The sequence below is a fragment of the Pavona decussata genome, unplaced genomic scaffold (assembly GCF_977016875.1).
Source record: "Pavona decussata unplaced genomic scaffold, jaPavDecu1.1 SCAFFOLD_134, whole genome shotgun sequence".
Lineage (NCBI taxonomy): Eukaryota > Metazoa > Cnidaria > Anthozoa > Scleractinia > Agariciidae > Pavona > Pavona decussata.
In genome coordinates, this window is record NW_028145547.1 from 2,306,583 (window position 1) to 2,333,905 (window position 27,323).

At 37.7% G+C, this 27,323-nt stretch overlaps 2 protein-coding genes, 1 long non-coding RNA gene and 1 other non-coding gene across 9 annotated transcripts; 1 reads left to right on the forward strand and 3 right to left on the reverse strand.

Moving 5' to 3' along the window:
* Positions 1 to 235: 235 nt before the first annotated feature.
* Positions 236 to 16,317, forward strand: LOC146467684 (uncharacterized). Its single transcript, XR_014867620.1, has 3 exons — positions 236 to 1,574; positions 2,258 to 2,324; positions 16,183 to 16,317. It is a non-coding gene; the product is annotated as an uncharacterized LOC146467684 (long non-coding RNA).
* Positions 534 to 605, reverse strand: Trnaq-cug (transfer RNA glutamine (anticodon CUG)). Its single transcript has one exon. It is a non-coding gene; the product is annotated as a tRNA-Gln (tRNA).
* On the reverse strand, positions 4,686 to 13,311 carry LOC146467686 (uncharacterized). 4 transcript variants are annotated; one of them, XM_085125212.1, is made up of 6 exons: positions 12,922 to 13,035; positions 12,739 to 12,783; positions 10,196 to 10,303; positions 9,568 to 9,969; positions 8,679 to 8,924; positions 4,686 to 5,559 (listed from the first exon to the last, which is right to left on the reverse strand). In XM_085125212.1, the coding sequence occupies exons 2-6, from the start codon at positions 12,776 to 12,778 to the stop codon at positions 5,402 to 5,404; spliced, it is 954 nt and encodes a 317-aa protein (XP_084981338.1). In that variant the 5' UTR covers positions 12,779 to 12,783; positions 12,922 to 13,035; the 3' UTR covers positions 4,686 to 5,401. The 4 variants fall into 4 exon arrangements, with proteins under 4 accessions (XP_084981338.1, XP_084981337.1, XP_084981335.1 ...); XM_085125211.1 differs by lacking the exon at positions 12,922 to 13,035 and adding an exon at positions 13,215 to 13,311 and having other exon boundaries at positions 4,691 to 5,559; XM_085125209.1 differs by lacking the exons at positions 4,686 to 5,559; positions 12,922 to 13,035 and adding exons at positions 6,853 to 7,707; positions 13,215 to 13,306.
* LOC146467687 (RYamide receptor-like) lies at positions 13,442 to 25,343 on the reverse strand. 3 transcript variants are annotated; one of them, XM_085125205.1, is made up of 2 exons: positions 25,150 to 25,343; positions 13,442 to 17,288 (listed from the first exon to the last, which is right to left on the reverse strand). In XM_085125205.1, the coding sequence occupies exon 2, from the start codon at positions 17,279 to 17,281 to the stop codon at positions 16,154 to 16,156; it is 1,128 nt and encodes a 375-aa protein (XP_084981331.1). In that variant the 5' UTR covers positions 17,282 to 17,288; positions 25,150 to 25,343; the 3' UTR covers positions 13,442 to 16,153. The 3 variants fall into 3 exon arrangements, with proteins under 3 accessions (XP_084981331.1, XP_084981332.1, XP_084981333.1); XM_085125206.1 differs by lacking the exon at positions 25,150 to 25,343 and adding an exon at positions 19,663 to 19,933; XM_085125207.1 differs by lacking the exon at positions 25,150 to 25,343 and adding an exon at positions 19,663 to 19,933 and having other exon boundaries at positions 13,442 to 17,311.
* Positions 25,344 to 27,323: the final 1,980 nt, after the last annotated feature.

Genomic DNA, 27,323 nt, shown 5'->3' on the forward strand with positions numbered 1-27,323 from the left:
GCTCGTTCCCATTGAAATTAGAAACATAAGTTCGTTTAATACATTCAAAACCAAACTTATAGAGTATGTTCAAGATCATCTTTCATAATCGTTTTGTTTACAATAAGTATTAAATATGTTAGTCAAGAAATAGCTTTTTTCCATTAGTAATGAAAAACAAGAAGTCCGCCCTCTGTTATTAACTGATTTACATATCTATATTTAAATAAACTTAAGCGGGGATCTTTTAAAAAGCTCAACAGAGCTTGCTGGATCTCCTACCTTTTGATGTAACAGCTTATTTTAAAACAAAATGATAAATAAAGGCAATTCTTCTTCTGAAATAAAAAAAAAGTGTTAACAAAAAAAAAGGAATATTGACTGATTCGTATATTTATTTGTTTATTTATTCAGTTATTTATTCATACTGATTGCAGTCGGGAATATAACGAATTTATGTACTTAATGAGTGGAAAATAGAAAAAAAATGACAAAAAAGACAAATGCACAAAAACAAAAACAGAAAAAGCAAGAAAGAAAAGAAAAAAAAAATCAGGTCCCACCGAGATTTGAACTCGGATCGCTGGATTCAGAGTCCAGAGTGCTAACCATTACACCATGGGACCCGTATTAATGCAAGGAGTTTAAATTTAAATATATAAATATTTTGATTTCCTAACCCTTCCGGCCAAGTCGCCAACACGACATTTGCTATGCATAGACGCAGAAAAGTAACCATTTGATTTTATAATTCTATCGCCGTTTTCTTTGCATCAACAGCGCCCGACTGACAGTGTTTGGATTGTGGTGTTCGATCGGACGCCTACTCGATCGCAAGCCCAGAATTTGTACAAACTCGATCACTTTGCTCCGGGACCATCGATGTGTCGTCGTTAATCAATGCCTGAAGCCAGCTCATCAGTTTCGATGAGTGAAATCACAGATTACTGTATAGAGATCGCTAAGACTGTGATTTTGAGTCTATAGAGCCTATAAAGTTCTTGAGATATATTTTCCGACCTTACCGCTCGGCGCTCGAAAATCAAAGTTAGCGATCCGTTCACCCATATGATTATATTACAATGATCCTTCTTCGGTCTTCTTCTTCAACTTAGTTTAACAGTTGATCGGCAGGACACCACTCGAACTCTATTGGTTCTGCTGTACCGCTTGCAACGTTTACCAGCAAAAGAAAATGTTAACAACAAGCAATCGAGGTATTTTAACACCGACCCGGCGCCAGACCCCACCATCTGTCGTGTCTGAATAACCGAGCGAGACTGGATGAATAACAATTCAAAATGGCGGATTGAATAGTTGAAGAAATCTGGAAGTTTTTCTTCAAAACTGGATCCCCAGAGGCTGGAACCTTTTTGCAAATAATTGAGGTATTTAAATATGGCCGTCATAGTTTTTTCTGGGATACCATCTCATGAACCCCTTCCGTAGCTGACGAGATCGCTGACTGCGTGCCTTCATGCCTAGCTGCGCCAAGTTTACTGGGCCGGGTTTTCAAATTCGGAAAAGGAGAATTGTTGAACTGTGGAATCATAGAAACTGTAGCATGTCACCTGATTACCTTATCAGGACCTTGCGTAAGTTACAGATATAATTTTAATTTAATAGATCCCATCTTAGTCACTTTTTTTTCAAATACGGCACAGAATGCAGAACGACGAACGCCGAATCCAAAATTGCCAAAGAAAAAGGCGAATGTCCCACCCCAAGGCCCATCCACAAATCGACACTGCTCCGTTGCAAGATTTTATAATCCTTGTTAAAAAAAAGGTGTCGTCCTTTCGCTTCAATGTAATGTCACTTTTCCTATTATAACATGCAATTTAACTGCCCACACAACACTGCTTGAGAGTTGGCTTGGTTTATTATTATGTTCAATATTTTCTTCATTTAGTCTTCTTTTTTCCAAACGAAATCTTCAATGGGCTCGCCATGTTTGTATCCTTTGCCACATGCGAGACCAAACCTACAAGGGTCGTCAATTGCCTGGGGTCACCCTGGGGTAGGCAAATGCCCGGCCTAAGGCCGCAGAGGCGGCATTAAAGATTCAAATGCTTCACCCCCGGCTGCTATTACAACATGATCAAATGCTTAACTAATGCCCAGGGCTATCTGTACTACTGGAATTGACTGATGCATTAAGCCATACCAACTCCAGTATTATTTGCCTTTATGCATCTTTACAACTAGCAGTCATTTCCAAGACGGAGACACTTTTCAGTCATTCAAGCTGTTTCAATTTTTTTTTTTTTAATTTCAGATGGGAAGGAAGTCGTGTTGAGAACCCTTTCCTGAAAATGTCAGGTCTTAGAATTTCCCTTGAAGAGGTATGAAATATATTGATTTATTGGTAATTACTCTTCTTTGATTGAGTATTTGAACTGTGTGCATTCCAAAGGTCCCCTGAGTCCCATCTAAAATTTAATAAATCTACTCCAGAAAGGATTGACTGCAATGCTCAACTTATGACAAATGTAGAAGCACTGGGTCTCCTGATTCTAGTGGAAGCCTGTGATTGTGATTACTAAAATGTCAGAAATGATTTTGCCAATTACCACAGCCGTGGGAGAAGCCTTCCGTCACAACTGAAACACCATGCAAGGCTACTTAGCTCATAAAGCAGTATACCTAGTTTGGGAGCAGGCCAAGGCAAGCAACTCCCAAATATTCTCTAGTCTTGTAGAGTCATTAGTGAGACCCTACTTCATCTCGTGCACGTGTGCAAACTCTACAAAATTGAACAGAAAATTTATCAGGAAATATTTTGAAATGTTTAAACTTTTCTCATGTGAGAGATTTCAGATTCATTTGTGATAACGCCAAGGTGAGCGGATCGCTTTGCAAAGAGCAAATGATGTTCAATGGCAGGTCTCAGGCCCTACTTCTATACCCTTCCCTTTTGGCCAATCTAGTGGGACCAGACAGTTCTCTTACTCAAATGAAATATTCCACTCCTAAAGTTGCTTTTTATTATTATTATCATTATTATTATTATTGTTATTATTATTATTATTATTATTATTATTATTATTATTATTATTATTATTATTATTGTTATTATTATTATTATTACTATTATTATTATTATTAGATTTAATATTAAATAATAATATTAGTGTAACTCTATGACAATTTTCTCACTTGGAGGAGACACTTTAAAGAGCTAAAACTCAAAGGGAATTTGTTCGTTTACCTTCAAATTTGGACAGTAGCTAGTTTAATTTTTTCTTTCGAAATATTTTTTCTCCGAGAGCGATTTTTGTACAATCGCTCCACATTTTTTTATCTTATTTCGAAAATGTTCTGTAATTTTCCACTGCGATTGAAAATGGCAAAACACAGACACGTTTATTAGCGCTTTGGGTCCGGAAACTGAGGAGCAAATTAAATTAGCGAAAAATAAAATTCTTGGTAGATAGAATTCAAAATTCTTGGTATAGTTTGATAGCCAGCTCTATAAGCTTTAATTTGACATATGGGTTTAGGTATCTACAGTTTAAACTGGACGTACTACATCGCTTGGACACGAGACAACTCTGAAGGTATACGGTAACATTAAGATTCTGGCGGTTTCAAGCAAACACACACACTGCAAGAGCTACATGTTGTAAGGCATCCACAACAGTTTCAACCGCATTTCCAAACCCTTTACACCGCATGCGCTCTGTTCCTGCTGCTACATAACTTAATCAAATCATATCCCCGTGAGATCGTCGGTAGCTGCGCACAGGCGATATTCGAAATGAATTTCGTGTTTAAAGTCGCTGCTGAAATCCAACAAATATCATCCGCGTTAACTGCACTTTTATTAGGGTTTTGGGTGACAGTGGCCAGCAGCCCAAATCATCTGATCACGCTTACATCAAGGAGGTTCATCAACTCTCTGCGAAAATACTCCTAACGACGGATGATGCGACAAAAAACCGGAGAAAGCCGGTGGGACTAGGTAAAGCGGCCCCTCAAATATTGAAGGGTCTATCTTTTCTTTTAGGAAAATAAATGTTTGGTCAGTTTTTTGGATATGATGGGATACATTTCTCCTGTAACTGTAGGAATAATTTAAATTGCGTGGCAACGTCTCTCCGCCCGATAGCCTAGATTTCTCGTCTTGTTGTTATCGTTAGGTTCTTCCACCCGAAACAAAAAGCACGTTTCTCCTACTTGCAGGGTTGAATATTTTCTTAATTTAAAATCAACTAATAAAGTAATTGCTTTTGTTCTTGCTACTTGTTACTGCTTTAAAATCGCTATAAGAAAGTTTGACGTCAACTCTCTGTTGGACGACGGATGCATGCGTTGTTCTTGCTGCTCAACTATCTAGTTGATTGTCAATTAAATAATTTTTTAGGTGTTAATTAATGATAATTAATTATTAGGTTTTCTTAACTTTAGTTAATCTCAGTTGAATAGATTTTACTTTATATTTTTTTAGTCTCCCCAATTAGTAGGGCACTTGCGCTCGGCTATTAAGATTTGAGACTTAAATAAAGTTGTTGATTGATTGATAAAGTTGTTGATTGATTGTTAAAGTTGTTGATTGATTGATTGATTGATTGATTGATTGATTGATTGATTGATTGATTGATTGATTGATTGATTGATTGATTGATTGATTGATTGATTGATAAAGTTGTTGATTGATTGATTGTTGTAAACGAAGATAATAAATACAACAAGACCACAGACATAACATAATACTACCCATCTTTATTAGCTTCCAGTTAATTTTAATTCGACAGTACTTTGGAAGTTGAAATCATAGTTTTCACTTGTATTCCTTCTTGTTGGCTTCAACAAAGCCTGATCTATAAAGCTTAAATCGTACCAACAATCTCGTATTAATCCAGTTAAACTTACCATAAGTAGAAAATCGTGCATTAATTTACAGGACATTTGTAAATCGATTTTCAAATTAGCACAAGTCTTGTTTTCACTGTATGCATTGCTTTCGCGAGAAAATAATGCGAATAAAAACTGTCTGATACAGTTACATGAATAAATTCTTTACCTCTTTTCTTCGTTGGAGAGAAATTCCGCTATTCAATTATACGACTATTTTTGACGCCCGTCAGTTTATCCACCAGTTGTACCAAAGGAGTTATCGAAGGACTAGAGATGTACAGTACCAAAAAAAGAAAACATTTTTCAGTGTATTTCACTGGCAGCAGCAAATGAAAGCTGGACTTACTATACTATCGCCGTAAAACACAGTTTGTTTTAAAAACCACTCCGACGGTCGTACGAAAAGTGGTAAAACAAAATACTCTTTGAATGACTTGTCAGAAAAGGGTTTTCAGATTTCAAATTCACTAGCTTTCAGCCAATAATCCAAGAATAACGTGATGTGACCATATGCGACGTCATTAAGTTATTCTACAGCACGTGATCCTTCCACGGATTACATTTAAAGCACAGCTTCCTCAACCGATTCTTCCTGAGGACTAGCGAACCTGTTCTTGGTTGGTCGTTTCTTCATTCCAGCCGGGCCCATGTTGCTAGGGATGTCAGCAAGACCGATTTGTTGCGGTTTGGTTGGCGAAAGCGGAAGGAGAGGGGCACCACCTGTCAAATGTAATTCTGTTAGAACAAGCATTTTTTTTTTTTTTTTGCCCTACATTACTTTTTAATGTTACTTACCAATTATTTGGTTTGCCAGATAAGGCTAACTAGTGTTTATATAACCTGGTGAGCGTGTATTGTCTATTTTAGTCTGCCATGGTCGTGCAAGGAGGGCGTGTAAGGAAACTGCCGAACTCAGTCGCATAGCAAACGGCTAGAACTCAACTTTTTTGGACAAATCTCTGATAGAGTAGATCGATTACTGATTACATCTGTGATCTATTACTGAACAGACGCACGGCAACTTGGAATCTATTTGTTAAGCAAATACTTTCTTTTGTTTCAGTAAACCAATATGGCCGGTAGTCACGTGAATGAAAACGCTATATTTCTTCAGCGAAAGGTCGGCTCAAACTTTCGCGACGCTGCAAAACTAATCCCTTTTGTTTTCTGAGGGGTAAATGAACATTTTCGGATCGAAGTCGACATCAGCTCGTAAATTTGGGGAATGAGATTCCGTTCCATCCAATTTTTTCACAATTTAAATTTCAGCTGAAGAATCCGAACAGATTAAACTGTGTTAGCGTACATAAATTAATAATAATAATTTACCTATTTATGTAGCGCGTATTTGAATAGGCGTTCGAATGATGTGGGAATACAGAAAACATAATTTTGACGATTTTGGTTCCTTTTTTGTAATGTCTTTATACGCCCGCAAATATCACATAGTCTAATGGCAGTTTACAATTCTTCTGTGGGGTGAGATCTAGCCTGTGAACAGGCTCCCAAGTGGGTATCGGGAGAAAAGAAAAATCTGCGAGCCGGGCGAGCGGAAAGTGCGATTTTTGTCTTCGCTCTATACCCCACTTGGGAGCCTGTTCACAGCCTAGGTGAGATCGGTCGTCTGCATGTTATGGCGCCACTGGTAGCCGCTATCAGTCCAATTTTTTTATTCACGCATGAATGTCAAAGACAAATGAAATCAGAGATAGGGATAGACCCCGACAACGGGGACTATCTCCCCTACTCTTTTTTAACAGGTGTGTGGGTTCTTTAACGTCCCACAGATTATTAGGAACAAGTGTTGTGATCTACGGTTTATCGTCCTTATCCGAAAAGAGTAGAAAGTCTGGCCGTTTGCAGATGTCATTACAAAGGTAGGTTCCATGTTCTCATTGGATGCCCCAGATGTCTCATAATTCATTTCGCGCACACAACCATACGTCGCAGTTACTGCACTCGATCGATAGCCGTTAATGAAGATTAAAGGTATAAAACAGAATTGCAGACATGTTAACATAATCACTGCCCATGTTTATTCCTAGCTCTTTTAATCCAAACATTTCTTTCAAAGCTTTCACTTGTTCGTTCTTATACTTACATAAAGCCTGGAATATCCAAAATAAAATAATATTAACATTATAATCAAGTAGTAAAGATCGCAGGAAAATTAAACATCACAGCTTGCTTTACACGGGATCTGTACATGAATTGTAATTATCACAAATTCTGATTTGCTTTATAGAAAGCTATCGTGAGAAACAGGTATGAAATAAAACTGTCCGCCGATACAGGTACTGCCGAATACGGCTATTTGCGAGAGGAAGAGTATTCTTTCCCGCTTGCAAATTTAAATGCCACTCAAAACATCATGGCAAACGAGTTGCTTTAAGGCCAACGATGTAACCTCTTTTGACTGACAGTATGAAAATACTGGATTTGCCATGCTACATTACTAGTCTTAAAACCACTCGCCGGCAATCGACACAATCAGCAGCGTAGACTACAGCGAATAAAGCACTTCTATTTTACACTTTGAACGGTTTGCAGGAAACGTTTTTCGAGTTGTCAGTTTTATCAGCTCTCAGATAGTAACCCTAGTATCACGTGGTATAACCATGAGTGACGTCAAACAATCACATGGTTGTTCAGTTTACAGCACGTTAACAGTGCGTGATCCTTGGACGGACGATCTCTTTAATACAGCTTCTTCAACCGATGCTTCTTGAGGACTCTTTCTGAAGCCAATAGGATGTTTCTTGTTTTTAGGACCAAATTCGGCATCACTAGCGATGTCAGGTTGGACTGGAGGGGTCTGCGTGGCAGGTTGTGGATTTAAGGTGGGCGCTGGTGTTGAGGCAGCACCACCTATGAATGAATGGTGAATGAATGTCAGCGTAAGTAAATTAGTGAATATATTAATGGACTGAGCATTTGTTTCTGGATATAGTGTTTTATTTTCTGTTACACGGTGTTTTTCATTAGACTTAGCATTACTGTCATTTATAAGTTATTTTATTTTTGGTAGTCCTTAGGGTGAAGTTGGTAAGTAATATATCAAACATGAGGAAGAGTGTTTCATCAGATATCCAAACACTGAGAAGTAGGTTGAAAAAACGAGGCGCAGCCGAGTTTCTTTAAACGACTTCGAGGTGTTTGGATATCTGATGAAACACACTTTCGAGTGTTTGATATGGCTTCTCAAATGATCAATAATTCTTGGAGAAATTCAAGGTTAAAGTTGGCAAAATTTTATGGTAATTAGGATCACATATCCAAACCACGGTCACGGTAGTGATTTTCTTTGTTTTCTTTTGATGAATTATTAATGAATTTGAGAATTCCCAATAAAGATTTTTATTCCTCAATTGTGTTAGTATTATATTTATCATTATTATCGTTATCACTGTCGTTGTTATGATCAACATTATTATTTTATAGTAGTAGTAGAGGTGGATGAATGAAGTGGGTATGTTTATGGATGTGGCTGAATGTTTATTTTCCACAATGTAAAGTGGAGACGACAGTATTGCAATTTAAATGGCGAATCCGTATTTCTTGCAACGACAACTTGAAACCATTCATACTCTCTCCTTGATTTGTACTTGGTTTGGTGTTTTCGGTCTCTGTGATTGGTTGAAAAAAATTTCCGAACCCTGCTCCACCAGAATGAACGAAACTGCTGGCTTTCTAATACCGGACCGTCGCACAGTGTTAGTAGCGATAACTCATTGCGTGACGTCTCATTTGTTGTTGTTGGGCAGCTGTTAGTATTTAGTTCACGTTTAAAGTAAACCAATAAACTACGCATTTAACGAGCTAAATGAAAGACAAAATACCTGCGACACACTCTTTGGCGAGAGTCTCGATCTCAGCCCTGGGCAGTTCATAGTTGTAGATTCTGAACTCATCGATGAATCCCATAAGAGGACGTCCAGCCTTGTGGTCACCGATTCCAGCACGTGACAGCCAGTCCCTGGACAGAAGACCTCCTCCAATAGTCATGTTACGGAGCTCACCGTTGACATAGATCTTGGCCTTGCCAGTGGCTGAGTCATAGGTGCCTGCAATGTGAGTCCATTTATCTGCGAAAACAAAGAGAATGGGTAAGATAAGGGCATATCTCAAACCTGGGGACTCCTGAAAGCCCACGATTGGCGTGTTACAGCTGAATCTGTTATCTTACTTTCGATTACTTTAATTTTTCCAGCAGGTAAACTTTGTCCATAAATGAACGACCAAAACATTTCAAAACATTGTTTGTGTGGTTCTTGTCGCAAATTTAACTAGAATAAGGCAGAAACCTGTTTCCATGAGAAGATCAAGACTGGTTTTGTTTTGCTTTACCAATGCTTAATACTTTTTTTACGGACTATATAGTAGGAGTTCGTGTGTTTATATTGCTTGTTAAGAATAGGCTAAAGAGTGCGTGGATAGTGCTTTCAAATATAGATCGTTTCATTCCAACACAAACACCTTGAGTCTTTTTATCTGGTTCTGCTTTCTTGTCAATAGATAAAAACCTTTGCATCGGATCATTCAAACGAAAGTTCTTGGTCTTTGGCAATATCTTGTTCCTAAGGTTCTGTTTGACTTTTACAATTGTGCGAAGTGTGTTTTACATTATTTATGTCTGTTGTTCACTTGCTTTTGCTTGTTTTCTCATTTCGAATTTCAAAAGGCTAACTTGATAAAACCATTTGATCGTGCGTCCCTCAAATATCTTACCCTTTTGGACCTGTTTTCCCTCAGCCGTACAGCTGAAGATGATGTGCTGAGTCTCGTTTCTGTGGAACCAACGTACAGAGCCGTAGTTAACCTCCAAGTGGAATTGTCCGCACTGGTGACTGATGCCAATGGTGTCGAACACGGATCGGCTACCTTCGATATCCTTCAAGTTGATGTAAGCAGCTACAGTCACGCCTTCCCTGGGTTTGGCCTGGAAGGTGTCACCGTGAAAGAGGATATCACCACAGTAGGTGTAAGCAGCATTTTCACATTTGTAAGCAGGATCAGGAAATTTCACAACGATAGCACCATCCTGCATGATGCCATTGTTAGCATAGCCAGAGGAATCTTCCACGACGGCTCCTTTGGTACCATTGAATTGTATGTGGGCAACAAGGCGTTCTGTTGTTGGAAAACAAAATTGTTTGAATCATATCAATAACTTTTTCAAGAACATTTATCTCTGTGGTCGTGCTATTCGTGGTAACTTAATTCCAATATGCTTTGTCAACTGAACCAAAGCTTCCAAAATATGGTACAAACTTGTTCCTGTGAAACCTGCAACGCGGATTTAAAGAATTCTACTCTGCAAGTGGAAGAGTCGTGGTTGATTGGTAAATGTACTCACTGTCTATTCCCATGTTAGGTGAGGAGGCGCCGCTCACAACGCTGGGAATTTGCTGTTTCTTGGTTAAAAACTGACCAGGTTTAGGGTGTCGGCATGACGCAAGTGCCCCTGGGAAGAGAGTAAAAAAAAATAGAATAACTTTCGAGACCATGCTTGAAGGAGCTTTGAGGCATTTCCGCAACAGAACAATGGCCCTTCAAAAAGTATTGCCTACCATTGACAAGTTAGGCGAAACCCAAAAGTGCATTTAGAGAACAAGATGAACAAAGTCCAGCGGAAAAAAACTGAGTGGGACATGCCTAGGCGTTTGTGCTCTGAATGGTAAACTTAATATATCATCTTTTTTGGCTCTATGAAATTTGAAATTTTGTCCTGTGCGTGCTATGCCAAATAAAGACATCTCTCTCTCCCTTCTTCTTCAAGAGGCTGAATGGGACCAAAGTGACGAGAGAAAAGGGAAAAGATCAAGGCAAACTATGTCTCGTTTCCCAATTCTTTGCTGTTTCGGCATTTTTTTTGTGTGTGTGTTTGTATTTGAAATAGAGGCCACTCAGTGGATTGTTTCACCTCACGGAAATATTCGAGTTCTTCACTAAAATGCCACAGTAAACATTTGTAACGTTAAAAAATTCATTCATCTTGGACAGCAATCCTCTAGTATTTTCCGAAAGGCAATAGAGACTTGTAACTTCAGGAACTAAGATCCTCTTTCCAGAGATTTTCCTGCGACTCAGTGAAATCAAAAAGTTTTGGAAAGCTTAAGAATCGGAACACTTCAAACCATCTCTTGATGGTCACTTGTTCAGACCTTTTTAGTTACACAATTAGCCGGAAATTGTGTCAAAAAATAGAAAAGACATTTCAATTTTTTGGTATTAATTCGCTATCCTTGTTTAAAAATGTGACCATACCAAATAAGGTTATTAAATCAGTCACTGAAATTACGGTATATCTAAAGGAGACATGTATTTTTTTTCTTTTTGAACCTATTACTTGCGAAATATTGAGGAAACTTTCCAAGAAGTTTGCATTGCCAAGTGTGGAAAATATCCAAACGGCCAACATAAAGTATCGAGTTCTTTCAGCATTTTAGATGCGGGGGAAAGTGCAAGATTTCGAGGTGGTCCGGATATAGAGCATGCCCCACTGAACTGATGAAACGCACTGTTATTCATGTCATAAACGTTAACTCCTATTTAGATCATTAATGATAACTCGTTGTTTAATCTGTGATCTTGAAAATGGTTTCAGTAGTGAAAACGAGGCAGCAAAGCAACAGCTTATGCCGTGTGAGAACATGTTCACCAGAATTTCGACTTTCACCTGCTTAGGTCAACAGCCTTAGTTATCACGTCACTGGGTGTGATGTGAGGGCGCGGGTAAGATATTGTTTAGTAAACATGAAATCACTCGCCAATGCTTCTGGTTGTAAAGCAAAAATATCATGTCTCTATTGACTAATATTTAACTTGTCAGGAAAATAAAGACTGTTCTAACAAAAACAACCTATTTAGAGGGAAGTTTTATTTTAGGTTTTTATTTAACTCAGCATTAAAGTAAACAATGAATCAACTACAAACTGAACTACTGGACCCTACGGTCATGAGTGAAATATCAGTTGTCAGGTTGTCTTACGATGTCCTTAAGACGGAGAAGTTTAAATCTCGTACACAGCATTGTAAAATTGCAACAGAACAATGATTTTGAGGGAGGGGCGTTGCGTCGCACGCTCAAAATCACGACAAACAATGTACAGAGATGTTGAAAAAAAAATTTACCACCATAGCCGTATGATTACTTGGATCTTTGTGGCCCAGAATTCAGTAATCCTATCTTTTACCTCAGTTGTGGTACTTTTTTTATTATCACTGGTAGTTTCATATCCGTTTAGACTTTGTGTCCGTCTAGTCCAGTCGGTAAGGCTAGGTAGCTTGAAGAACTGCAACGCCATTTTGTGATAAAAATAAATAGGTTCGGTTGTGTCGTTTCGAGAAAACAGTCAAACTAAGATCTCAGTGTCAAGGCGTTTGACGCTTTCAGGTATCAAGAGTTTGCGAAGACGAAAATCACGTTAGCAAGAGAAAGGTTTCATAAATTAATGTTATTACAATCAAGCAACACCATTTAAAATGCCATGCTCCATGTAATTATGACCCTGAGAAATTTAACTGTGTCTATTTTAAGACTGGCAGAAAAGTAATTTCCATCCGATGTGTAGAAGACAGTAAAATATCAGAGCTTCTTTATAAAAAGCTAATCGTTCAGGATTTAAAATAGAAAATAATACCGTTAGTCGAAGACGTTAGAAAAGATGTCACAAACAGATTACTCATTCTTGTCAATGTTTCGATTTGCTAACCTCGGAGACGGGCCAACTCCCAGAGAACGAGTGCCCAGCGTAAAATTTGTATCGTCTACAACTTCGTCTCAACAGACATATAACTGATTATGTTGTTATTGAAAACAGCATAATTACTATTGAGCAAAACGAGATTTATTACACTAAAAGCCGGTACGTTCCTGAAAATATCATGGGTACTTACCACTTATAGTCAAAGCCAAAACGAAGACAAGTCTTTCCATCCTTCCTAAAAACCAAGAGGGAAATTTGTAATTATAGCGAGCTGTTCTTTCTTGTTGAGGCTAAACAAAAACTAATTATCAACTGGGTAAAATCGTGATCAAAAATCAAAATGTTATGAATATTGCGATAAATATTGACTAACAATTGTTCGACTGCCCTGTCCTCCAAAGTGTCACTAAACACGTTGTTCAGAGATATCGAATGCAGGGAGTGATACCTGTGTTCTTACGATGCTGTGAGTGGCAGAGGTTAAGAACGATTTGCCGTTACGTCAATGGAAAACACTCATTTCTTAAACTCCAGCGGTTTGCACAAAGAACAACATGACTGCCCAAAACAGGTGGAAGGCAGGTTGAATCAAAACGTTTTAGTTATTATGGCTAATAGCAATATATACATTGATAAACCAAGGATGATATTTCAAGTTATTCTTACCTTGTGAAACTTCAAAACCCCAAAGAAGTCCCCGTTGAGGTTTGTCGAGCTCACCAAAATGGTTGACAATTTTCTGGTATCTTTATTTGACGTGTCTTATCTGGGAGTCTTATTTAATCAACTTCACATTCCAAAGCCATGACCCTGTGCATTCGCTCACTTGGTTCGCATGAATATTTCACAGAGAGTGTCAGGGAAGGTGTCGTTTGCGAGGAACAGATCGCCTCTAAAAATATCTCGAAAAATAGGAGGAGATATCTATTGCAACTGTTGTTTAGTGATGGAATCGATAGACTCACATTTTGTTCGTTGTCTTTCATTGACCTTCCAAGTAATGCCTTTTTCTCGAAGAACAAGCTGAAGGTTTAAAATCCTCTCTGGGTGACAAATTTTTTGACATTTTACCAGTTAGACAAAAACGCCTTTTAATCTTTTCAAACAAATAAGAAACCGCACACCATAACAATAAACTTAAGATAAAAAAGCCGGTTCAAACAACTTAAAAGACCGTTAAGAAAAGGTGGTCTAGCAACAGCATTCATCCTTTTACGTCTCGAGAATATTGCGTTGTTATTAACTACGTCTGAAAAACAAGTTCCGCTTATGAAGTTTTTCAAACGTTGCGGAACGTTCTATGTGATTGTCTGTAAAAGACGTCAGCCCCGAACATGAACTGTTTTGGACTCGGAATTCCATTGTTAGCCTAGTGGAAAATTAGATTGCCCTCATCGGCTTGAAATAAATAAGATTCCGTGGTCTTTTGTTGATCATAGCAGGTAGTTTACAGTGCGGGCAGGTGGGTCATCACCCTGTTAACAACTACAAAGCGTTTTAGATTCATATTGCTTTTTTACGGTTCATATGTTTTAGTGGAAAGTAAACAGTGTTTCCACTTCTATGTGCACGTTACCATTGACCAACTTGTGGGGATTTATTTTACCGTGTCAGTTCTGAATTTTTACATCTTTGCCATCATGGTGCAAAATAGATCGTCTTTATTCAGGAAGTTTGATCGAGAATACTGCCTCTGTAAAAATTTATTTACAGTTTACAGAGATTGTGAACTTCAGACACCAAGAAAATATTGATATTTTTGTAACTTGGTGGATTTTCTCTTTCGGCGTCGCGTTTTCAGCCGTAGATTCATACCGATGTAAATAAAACCGTTCATGCGCAGTTCAGGAAAGACTTGACAGATGAATTGTGTGGAAACCTTAAAAAATACGATTACACGCCCCTTAGGTCAGTAGCCTAAGACGTAAATCCTTTGCAATGCATGTGGCGGCCAGTAATGGGGTAAGCGCATGCGTAGAAACCAACATGCAACAAGTTGTGTAATAATTTGTTGTTCAAAATTTCAAATCATCAAATCTTTGCTTCCTATCAATTTTATTTTTCAAAATGGAGGGGGTAATACTCGTACCAGTCTTCAGGAGAGACTGCTTGGGGGTGGAAGCGTGGAGTGTGATGGGAAAAGGAGAGCGTAGCCCGTTAAACCCGCCGCCTGGTATCCAGGCCATTTCCCATCGATAGAGTTGAATGAAACGCACTGCGCATGTTCGTTACGCCCCGTAAGATTTATTACCAAAGTCGTCTCTCGTGGAACGTTTATTCGGACAAATGGCTAACATTTGTTCAAACTAAATTCAGAATAATGCAAACATATAAAATAAAAAAAATTATATACAGTTAAAAGAGTCAAAGGACGGACAACTTTTGGAAGCTAAAAAATAAAAATGTATTTAAAAACGTTTTGGTCTTAGACCTTCATCAGTTTACAGCATGTGGATAACAATTAGGTTTTAGGCCACTTATATATGGTTTACAAGGATTGTTCGGTGTGTTACGTAACTTAGCAACATTTTAGGTACTGGAATTTTTTGAAATTATATATATGCCATATTTATAACAATGCAAACTGAGAAAACTTTGCAACTAGGAACGTCTGAAAAGCGTACTTTTACTTCAGCTTCATTAAAGTTATGACCAAGCACAGTTGGGTTCACCTTTCCTCTCTGGTAAGCGTGGTTCATACCTCCAAATTTTCCTATAAGTTGCATAGTAATACATATACTTTCTCAGCAACCGTACGGTATCCCTACTTTTCAAATCGGTAGACAGATCGGTTTTATTTAACGACTCCTCCCTTGTGGGGGTATTGTTGATAAACTGAAATTCATTTTCTCTTTTTTGTGTGAAGTTCACTTTTTATTTCACTTATAGTATTGAGCAATTCTAGAATACGACATCCCACCTTCAGACCTGTTTAATAATGTTATTTTGTAAAGTGTTGGCATAATGTTATTCCTAGCTACTTAATCTTTGGTTTTCATGTACAGCTGTATACAGGTGGTATGCTTTGTTATACATACAGAAATTCTGAATAATGCTCGTACGTGCTTTAGTGTCAAAAATTTTCGGACACAACATTTCGGACGAAAAAAACTGATATCGTATAATATCGTATCAGTCCGTCTAAACTTTTTCGATTTTGTATATTAAGGAAAATGTTCAAATTACTGCAATTTAAAAATATTTTACATCAAACAAGACTTACCACAGTGCTTAACTCCAGGCTATGAGAACAAATTTATTTTGTTTTGAAATTTGCTGGAGCGACATCGATGGTTAAATGGCGCTTAGAGTTAATTTTCATGCACTCTTCAATGCGTTTAGGGCTGTGTTCAAAATAGGTCGGGTAAATTGTTGTGTTCAAACTGGACAGTTTACGCGAAGCTGTATTCAATAAATTTAAGCGCCCTAACCTGTCAGAAAATTGTTGAGAAAAATTATCGTCTGAAACGTCCCGATAAAATGATAGTCCGAAACTTTTTTTGTCCGAAATTTATTGACCGAACGTACATTGATTGATCGAGATTTGTTATAGAGGCGCTGGTGTTACAGACCCAGGTTTCCAGGTCTTGCTGCCTGATTGTGCCTTAAAACTTATGCTCTTCTTCATCTCCAGTCTCCCTCCAACTTTTGCCGCTGCCGTACCGTCTCGAGAAACCATGCTCACTCCTTAGAACAGTGGGAACAGTCGGTTGACGCAAGGACAAAGAGCTCCCCCTCTGAACACCCGAGAACTTCAAGCAGCAACATCTAACCAGCGCACACTTAAAACCCTGCCGGTAGTTCTCGCTGAAGATAGCGTAAACCGCTGGGTTGAGAGCACAGCTGGAACGCATGAGGAACTCGCATGCGAAGTAAAGCGGCTCAGAAATAATCATGTTCTGATAGGAATACAAGAAACTAGCGACCTGTAATGGCAACCAAGATATGAGAAACACTACGACTACTGCGATGAGCATTTTTACGACTTTCTTACGTGAATTACGGCGCCTGATTAGATTTTTAGACTCTTCTCGTTCTGTTTCACCGGGCATCTTCGTGAACCAAAGATGTCGACAAATAATTGTGTACAACACGGTTATCACACACAACGGCAGGCAAAACACTACTGAGAAGAACATCAGCGTGTAGATCTTTGGAGCCGTCTCGTTATCAAATGCTGGCGCCCAGTTTTCGTCGCAGCTCAAGCTCCCGGCGTCGCCTTCGATCACGCGTAAAGCGTACAGCATTGGCGTTGCCACAGCAATGGATATCAGCCAAATGACCAATAAGATCCAGTAGAAGACACGTTTGTTGATGATGCGTTTAAGAGGCATCAAAATAGCGAAGAAACGATCAAATGCGATGGCCGCTAAGGTTAGAACCGAAACGGGGACGAGCATGTACTGAGCGAAATTGACGACCCGGCAGAAGAAGATTCCACGCCCGCGATTGCCCATCGCCCAGTTGTATCCTTCAAAAATCATGACAAACAAGGGAGGCATGGCAATGAGGGTATAGAGCATGTCTGCGCATGCCATGTTCACGATCAGGTAATTAGTGACAGTGCGCATGCGTAAACTTTGCAGGACGACACATATCACCAGCGCGTTGCCAACTAAGGACGCTACCATTAGCAGTGCAGTCGCGAGCGTCTTGCAGACTAGAATCGAAGTGGCTGGTAGAATCATTTCCGAGGTGCTGTTGGGCATGCTCTGTGAAGTGGAGGTATTCATCCGTCTCCTATGAAATAAAAGTGGTACAACCTTTATTTGTAAGAAAAAGTCGATTATATTTGAATGATTAAATTATACCTTCTTTCAGTCCTTCTTTAGAAATGAGAAGCATTGTTTAATTTGAAATGTTTTCCATGATATCACCCGGAAATTTTCTTTCAACAGACCCACAAGTATATAAATATAAATTTCAGTGATAATACAGAGGTAATGCGAGTAAATTTCTAAAATGCTTGTGGTCTTAAAGCTTATAAAAGGATTTTCGCATTAATATTCTAAGCATACAGTGGCTGATCGTCGGTTCGCCACCAATTAATGTTTCATAATTTTTTTTATCAACGGAACCGTGATTATTTCATGAATGACACATTTTCTTTTGTTATTCAACATCCTTTATTTAACTTACATCCTTCATGAATATTAAACTAACTGAAACGAGGGATTTATACAGAAAAATCCCTCATTTACATTAGCAGTACTGCGAGAAACGCACACATCAGGTTGCTTCTATTGTTCTCCGTTTCTCACCTAAGTGTGACGGTACTTATTAGCCGGCGTTTGTCCCCTTGAACAAAGGAATAATTTCATGAAATAAGTCAGATAAATACCTCGAACGTCGGTATTAATCCATATACATCCCGAGGGCCGTAGGCCCTCGGGATGTATATGGATTAATATTAGTATATTAGTATATGGATTAATACCTCCGTTCTCGGTATTTATCTCTTACTAAGATCATAATTTGATCACTGTAAAGAGATTCGAGTGCTGACGTTTCGGACGCAACACCACAGTTTCGTTATAAACTAACCCTCTTGAAGGGGCACTCTCAATAAGATTCTGCTGTATTTTGGTCAAAACTGTCCAAACATTTGACAAAGAACCTTTTATCGAACATGAAATGGCTATTACAGCACCGGGAAGAAAATATCAAATGGTTTCTCCGAGGAAGAACAAACTATAATCGATTTTTAGCAATTTTTTCAAGATACAAAGGGAGAATTTGAAATTTTATCAAGGTGCAACAATTTCTATTCAAGCCATCCGCGGCCAAAGATGAAGGATACTAGTTTCTGTGCACTAGTAGGGTTATTGTTAGCAAGACTGAACCTTTATTTTTGCGTTTCCATCGATACAAATATGTTTTTCGGCTGTTCAAAGTGATACTAAAAATAGGTAACACTACCCCTTTAATAATAATATGGTGATACATACGTAATAATAATAATAATAATACGATCAATACACACCTATTTTACCAAGGCTAAGGTTCTTTATACTTTCTTGGCATATTTTTTGCAGTGTGTGTTTGTCATAAATAGCGAACTGAACTAACTTCTGACAAGCACAATGTTTCTGTCGAAAGATAATAGCCAACCAAATGCACAACATTTACGTGGGAATCTTCAGAGGGAAAACAGATTTCGTTAAATGAAAGTTCATTTTACAAAAAAATCTAAATCTGCCATACATATTTAAGGCTGTCATTTGTCAGAATTAATAACACTTAACTTTTATTGTGGTAATTTCGGAAACCATTTTTGCACCTTAATTGCATTGATCATATTTGCCAGCAGCACTTAGTAGCAACCGTAGGTATAACTCATTATGTCTAAAACTTGACAGCGATATCTGCAGGCGTCTTTGCTTTTTCTAATCATCAAAACGCACTTGACAGATTTACCAATTACTGCGTAATGGTATGAAACAATGATATTTCCCTCATCCGACGTCAGAGATATTAGATTCTTTGTCCAAAATGGGGGCGAGCGTGATGAGTACGATGAAAAATGCGCAATTTGCATTTGAACGTATATTTCCCATTCGCGCTGATTCTGCCTCAAAATTTTAAAATCTAAAAAATGGTCAGCGGGATTTACACAAGATACACGTTTCTAACTGTTAAAAATGGTCAGCGGGATTTACACAAGATACACGTTTCTAACTGTTAATACTTGAGTTTCAACTCCTTTGCCAGCTACAGATCATTAGTCTGCTTTTGCACTTGTATGTGAGCCTGTGCTCTCAGTTATAAGCGCGCTTTTGTGAGCCCTGGTCAAAAAGGTCTTTGCCTCATCCAAAATGTTTGCAAGGCTCTTAACAAATGCTATGTTTTGAACTCCTTAGTTGAAACATAACTCGTTTAGGCTCAACGGCAAACAAAGAAAAGCACACAGAAAGTGATAAGGTTTCTCTATTAACACGGGAAGAACATTGTTTAACTAAAAACCAGTGTTATCGGTTTGTCAGTGTTTGGTTTCCAGCTTAAAGGGCGAACAGCGGGCCGACTTAACGCCTATCAAACCCGATACGGTTCTTTTACCCTCTCTGCTAACATACGAAAATTAAACGAGAATTTCAAAACACAAAGCCAAACCCACCTTGTATACCAAACTAAAGCAACGCGGCAGAATTTGGAACAAGCATCTACAAACACGGCTGTCGAAATTTCATGGATTCTTCGGCTAGCGTTGCAATTTGTTTGTTTCTGTCGGGGAGGAAGAGGTCAATAACGTTGCCCCAATAGGGTCAAAGAATGTCCTTTCTCAGAGGTAATGGCAGTAATCAGGTTCGGTTTGAGTAATGTTTATATTGTGGAATCCACCGGAAAAAGTGTTCTGACATATGTTGCTAATTTATTACGCTGTCAAATTTAAGGTCATCAAAAGTGTTTTCTTCTCAGTATAAAACCATTTGTAATGAATAACCTTGCTAATATGACAAACGCTGCAAACCAATTCCGTGTTTTAGAAGACATCGGAAATGAGACGACCAAATCGATCATACATGCCGGACATTTTATTGCACAGCTTTTTAATGTGAAAAGAATATTTGTCGAATTGCCGATTTTTAATGTCGATATCTGTCCCCAGACTGATGACATTGTCCTTGCGTTTGAATCTAAAGAGCGATTGATATTCAGATTCAAGCACAGAGCGGCATCTTCCAGAGATAATTATAATTTCAAGTTCATTCATCTGTTTCTCCTCTATAAAATGTGAGATTTTAAAATCACAGCTTGGCCAACATAGCAATGAAAAGATTTCAAACGTTTTAGTACACTTCTCAGAGCTCTTTATCATCATCATTATTATTATTTCAGCTTGGATTTTTCCAATCGTGTTCGGCAAGCAAATTTTCAAATGTGTGGTGAATACAACAATAAAAGCAATAAAAACAATTTTGGGCGAAATAACACAATGTCAACTTATCATGCAAATTTCCAAACGAAGTACGAAAAATCACCATTCTTTATTGAATGTTAATGTAAAAGGAACAAAACAAAACAAATAAAAAGACTCCTAGATTGAAACCTCATCTTCGTAAATGATTAATATTTGCTCTCGTATTTCCGCTAAAGAAGCGACCGGACATGCACAATCAAAAATACTGGTAGCTTAAAGAAAAAGTATTATTTAAGGCTTATTGTTATCAGATATATTTGGTTAGGAATTAAACAAGAACGATGCTCCAAAAAGCAGTGGAATTCCTACTCCCACTCCTCTTTGTGAAAAAGTGATTGGTTAAAGTAGCCTTCATTTGTTGTATTAATGATGTTTTTCAAGAACAAACTCCGTCAAATCCTTTTTTTATTGCAAGATTCGCTTCCAGTTTAAAATTTCCATGTCGTCTCGTTTCTACTGTATTCAAGGTTTCCGTTTTGTTTGCCGGAAAGTTAGGACAACAAGCTGCGCTACGAAACACAAAAAGCTATTTTATTGTACCTTTGCTCTTCTATATCCATATTTGGAAGAACAATCACTTTTAATAATAAGCCTTGTCTCCATTATTGATCGCGGTTAATCAACAAAATTTGTTTTTATTTCAATCTTATCTGAAGACAAAATGTTGAAAACATACTGTACAAATACTTCTTTTATTTTTCACATATATTTTACAAACAAACCAGAGAAAACGCAGCATTTCATAGTTTTATGAGCTACAAAACAGCACGGACACCACCATTAAGCTGTTACTAGGACACTTAACAATTCTTCTGTCAATGTTACACTGTAACCGTAAAATGTCTTCTCGACTTGATTTTCTTCATAGTATTTAAGTCTAAATTTTCTAAGCTTTCGTTCCTCCTTTCAAAAATTATTCAAAGCAGACCATGTCAATTTTTCCATAAGCTAATGCTATTCCTCGTTAGTTACGATTTTCAACTTTTTCCCTTATTTCCTCCTCCTTTGACAAACATCAATAACCCATATTATTACTTTGTCAAAAAGATAATAGTCTGTATTTACTACATAGAGAAATGAAAACAACTCCTTTTCTTAAGAGTTTTAATTTTATGTGTTTCTATTTGATTTTTTCCGCAATCTACGACTATGTTTGAATAAATGATGGCATAACATACTTGTTTCGTGTTTATATATGTCGTCCGTTTGCGTGAGTGTCTGTTGAGAAGTCGGAAAATGCCGTGTTGCACTGCCAAAGAATGACTTGACAAGCATTCTGTTTAAGGGTTTCTTTATCTGTTTCTCGGCAAATACTAAAGTTTCAATGAAGGACCAAAGCACTTTCTTCTAATTTGCATCTTTTTTCTCACTTACTTTTTTATATTTACATGGTATTTGTTTTTATCAAAGGATCAAGGTAAAAAGAATATGGCCATTTTAAAATCAGTAAATTATAAAGTTTGACCTTTTCGAAGTTTACATGTAAATCTGTAAAAATTTATTTGGGGACAAAATGGCACTTATATCAAAAAAATCTACGGACGAGACTGGGACGTAATTGGTGCTTTTATTTATTAATTTTTTTTTTCAATGAACTTGATGCCGAAAGAAAGATGTCAAGATTCCATTAAATTTGAGAGTTGAATTTTTATGACCGGTTGTGGTAAATTACTAAACATTGAAACACAAAAACTCACTTACAGATATATGTAAAAACTGAACACAATTGAGTCATATACATTTCCACAAAATGCATTGCTTTAAAAATAACTGAAGAGGCGTACAAACGCTTTAGATATTATCGACCTAGTACAGTTTGAAAGATACTGTCCGGAGATTCTTGGGTTTTAGACTCCTGTCACAGAATTTTCTTTGTGTTTTGAGTTCCAACGCTGTTTCGAAAAGGTTACTACTTTCTTTCATAAAAAGGACGTTTTTTTCTTTTTAATTATAATAAACCAACAACTATAACATTATGACCTCCCATCCTATTGTAAGGTTTCCCTTTTTTTCTTTTTTTTTTTTTTGTTTTGCTCATACGTATGTATATGCAGCCGTGGAATTGAAGATCAGCTCGCAAATCAAGTGATAAAAAAAGTGAGGTACAAAACTTTCAAATTTTGTTAATGCCAGTGAATCTCGTCATGAATCCACTTGCTGCATGAGCGAGCTTCGAGAGTCAAGACTCTCCAGGAGACTAGGAGCCGCGGCCCATTTGTCGAAACACAGAAATTTCGGTTGGAAACTAGATGGAGCAAAAAGTTTTCGGAAATTCTATTGGCAATTTTCGGGGCATCTATTGTAGCTCCAGAGCGACTGCTTTTGTCCCGTTCGCAACGAAGGTCAGAAAATTTTACCGTTTATCTTTAATTCCGTTTCCAGTTTGGTATTTAAAAGTAGCATGCAAATACAGCAGCCTTCTTCACCTCGCGGCTTGGGACTTTCGCCAGAGTGATGAGAGGCGGCTGTCAGTTCACAAGTACTGCAGGAGAGTCATGCGTCACTGCAAATGGAAACCTCTTTTGTGAAAAACCTTACGTTCAACGGTTTTATCTCAACCAAATGGTAAAAACCTCCAGGAAACTAGTTTGAAAGGTCTTGGAAGTCGGTTAGATCACGAATTTTCAAACTTTCAAAGCGTTTAATTATGATGGTCGTCTGGTGATGATTGATGATTTCGATCGAAAATACTCTCCTTTCTAAATGGCCTCCACCTTGTCATAAACATGGAAGATCTCATAAGTATGGAAAGAAAAAAACATTTTATTCACCAAAATGAAAATGACTAGTATTTGCATTCAACCTTCACGACAGATCGAGTCGTTTGGGTTCGCCCTGAGTCAGAACTCCAAATAGGGAACATCTAAAAATTATTCAAAATGTGGCAAATCCGGAACAAGCTTGAAATAATAACACTTGTATAACTAGTACTACAAATAATACTGATCGCTGCAACATAAACTACCAACCACACATATAACACATTGATATCGAAAACAAATAAGCCTTTTTCAAGTCACACAACAAGGAGTAATTGTTTTCGATGACGGAAAAAAGCGAATGGTGGCGGTATTCTTAATTTAAAAACATTTTCAGATAAAGATATTACAGAATCTATGGTAGAAAGATTAAAATACCCAGAGCTGAAGACAAAAAAATAGAGAACAAATATCGTTTCGTGCGAGATGACGCTTTACTTTACTTAATGAAAAAAGCGAAACATTGGGGTGGTTTTAAAAATATACAATTTTGAACCAAATTAAGCGCACCTTTTCAAAACGCGCCAGTTTCGTTCTTTCCTCTCCATTATTTTATAGATCAATGAAGCCGCATCTTCGAATGCGACCTACTCATAATTGAAATCGGATCCGCATAAAAAACTCAGTGTCTGAGTCCAGTGAATTGAATATATCCTTTCCGTTCCATAGCATGGAGATAAGTTTCTAAAATGATACGGAAAATCGGTAATGTGAGCGTTTCGTGAATCGTTGTGTATGCATGAATTTCGGCATTAAAAAGGAAAACAATTCTTATTATCTTTCCTATTCTCGATAATTTAATTGTTGTTGTATATTGTTATTGTAGTCGTGTAGTTATTTCTACAGCGCACCAATTGAATGCTTTCGAGCGAATTTCATTTGGACGCCCAACAAAAATTTAAAATGATCTCGCTTGAAGATAAAACGTAATAAAAACTGTAAAATTTTACGCCACAATTAAAATTCACATCATTCTCAGTTCATTACAATAACATTAAATAAATGAAAGAGCCTTGCCTCAACTGTTTACGAGCTTTTATCGTTGATTTGAGCAATTGGCGAAACATCTGCATTTGCGTGCAGCGATGTACATCAAAAAGTTTCCGACAATGGAGGAGAATATAACTCCACTAAGATCTGCGTAATATCTTTTATTTGGTGTATTTGCCAAGGATTTACGCCTTAATGAAAAAACTTTGAGACGCTAATCTTCTATATAAGCCTGTTTTATCTACTAATGGAAATTTTAATACAAGAAAACTTTAATTTTTGCTTGTCCGGTTTTGTTTATTTAGACTTTTTGGTATATTTAAAAGCATATTGATGATAACAAAACAGACAAGGGCAGTTTTAAAAAATGTTAAATTACAACACGATAACAATCCCACATCCCTCCCTCAATGAATGTGAGAAGACGTTTTAATTTTCAGTGTGGTTTTCATGTATACACAAGATGGCCGTTGTTTAGCCTGCCCTCAAAAACTAAAATTGTCCCAAGAAATGAGTTTTTGATCCCCTTGCATTAACAACAGCGTGCAGAATGGTGTCACAAATTAGTTACGACCTCTAAAATATTTGGTAAAATAAAGGTCGAGAGAAGGAACTCGGATTCGTAACTCGGTAACATCTGCGGATTTACGAATTAAACTCTCCTCAGTCGGCTTCCCCTAATAAAAGCTAATCCAAAGAACTAAGAATGAAACATTTAACTTTAAAAAATTACCCATTTAATTTTATAAAAAAAATGGCTTGTTGCAAGGATCAATCCAAGAAATGAAAAGAAGATATATAATTCATTTGCATCTGTTTCCTGTTATGTTCAAACTGGAAATCTGCGTACATCCAATTTCCATGTGAGTAAACGGACGGAAAAAATCATCGCTTAAATGTTCGCCATCCATGATAAATTAGTGGAATAACCTACCTGAATCAAGTACAAATATAGATAGTTTTAGCCAGTGTCCATCCTAGTAGATATGTTCATTATCCTCACTCAATCGTCTGACTGACTTTATTGCTAAAACCCTCTTTTGGTGAAACCAAACCTCTGGCAGCGCCAGAAAAATTCTGTGTCAGCGGTTGTTTCGATAAACCACTGATTAAAACTCGGAGCGAATCAAGATGGTGATTAACATTAACGAGAATCTGCCTTTGACAACTTTTGACGGATAACAACTCCACAAATAATGTTTGCTTTGTTTGCCATGTGTTCGCTTTTCGGTTTTTGTTCTTATCCATTCCCTCAATTCAACTGGATAGTCCTGCTCAGGCCAAAAGCCGGGATGCATTCCACTACGTTCCTCTTGAGTGATGTTCTCTTAGGCTTACAGTTGCGCAAAACTAGACACGTGGCCAGCTTACCTTACTGAGACCTTCAAAGAGGGATTTTATTTTTCGTTTTTATTTATTTAGTTTTTGCATGGATGTAACGAGGTTTTTTCCACACTGCCTCACTCTGGATTTGCAATCAGGGCTTCTCCTCACAAGGCCTTGAAAGTTGAAAAGTCGTTATTTTATAGATCAAGCGGAAACAGCATGGCAAATATTTTGAAACGAATCCAATCTAACTTTGTGATTTTTTAAGAAAATTAGCACCCTAAGTTTCAATGCTAACGCATTTCCGTGACAAAAAAATTTAACCAATCAGCAAAAAAAAAATCCCGGCTTTAAAGGTCGTGGCGCAAATTTCTTCACTTTACGATGATTTCACGCTCACCGCGCAGTATTGAATAATTTGTGGCAAAAATTAAAGACAAACAGTTTGGAAATCCCAACTGGAAGGAGACAGAGCAGATGGCTGTTTACAAGCGTAGCCAAGGAGAGGGACAGAACGGGACTTAAACCCAGAAGGGATCACAAATTCAGTGGCCTACGGTCATGCTGCCTCCCTTATGAGGCATTTTGGTTTTAAATGGATGGCAAGATCAAAATCCGTCGATCAGGATTTTACAGGACCCAATTGTCATATCTCCTTACTCAAGCTTCTGGGATGCAGGGAGGGGGGAGGGGGTAAGAATGCTCGCCGAGGGTTATGGCTCGGTTCATGCTGGTGTCAATAACTGATTCCGGCAGAGTTGCCGCAAAAGACAAAAACAGGTAATTTGTTGGATATTGAGATGAAATCAGTTATACGGACAAGTAAATTACCATAACAAATCCGCTACAACAAAACTCACAGCGGCTCTATAAAGGAAAAAAAAAAGCCTTTTCCATTTGAATGCAAACTATCGAGGAATTGTAAGTAACTAAGAAGTCAGAAATGTTTATACGGCAAAATAACAACTGTACCGAAAACCGGCTTGGTTTGTTTGGAGGTAGAATTCATTAATGGTGATGCATTATACAATTTGACAAGTATACTATGTAACACAAATTTCAAGCAAAATCTCCACTGGAAAGTTGGCCACTATTCTAAGCTTAGCTTGTTTCAGGTGTTCACCCAAACGTCTAGAACAGGCTATTTTAATATGAGCTGAATTTATTTCCTTTTGGGGTGAAATCAGGCCTGCGATAAATTAACTAAGAAGGGACTGATGTTTTACGACGCAAACAAAGTTAAAGGAACAGTCTCGCGGACTTTAATCTATCCCGATCCCACTAATATACCGTCTCAGTTCTGATACCCATCGATCGATGTAGTCAGCTCTGATAAATATTCTGAGTCAAACGAACTCGATGTGTTATGATCGATAGCTGGCGGCTAAGGCCTCAAATAGCGAAGAACCTGAACATTCGAATTTAACCTACACAAGTTTAGTGATGTTGGCTAAAATTATGTGATGTTGCACTAGACGTACAAAACCCCACAGTTATGTTAAAACAAAGTGACATAAATTAAGAGTACCTACCTCCAGCAACTAAGAAATTCGTGCACTGAAATCGGCGAAAATGTTTATTTATCCCGCGAGGAGCTTTCTTTTTATTTAAATTCATGTCATTTTAGCTGATGAATAAACGACTTACTAAGCCATGTTTAAGGGCGGTCATTGTCAAATGTTTGCTAAGAGACTAACGCCTTACAGTCATACCGACCATCTTGAGAACAAATTGTTCCCCTATGGTGTTGATTATGAATTGAAAACCGCCATGCCTTGAGCA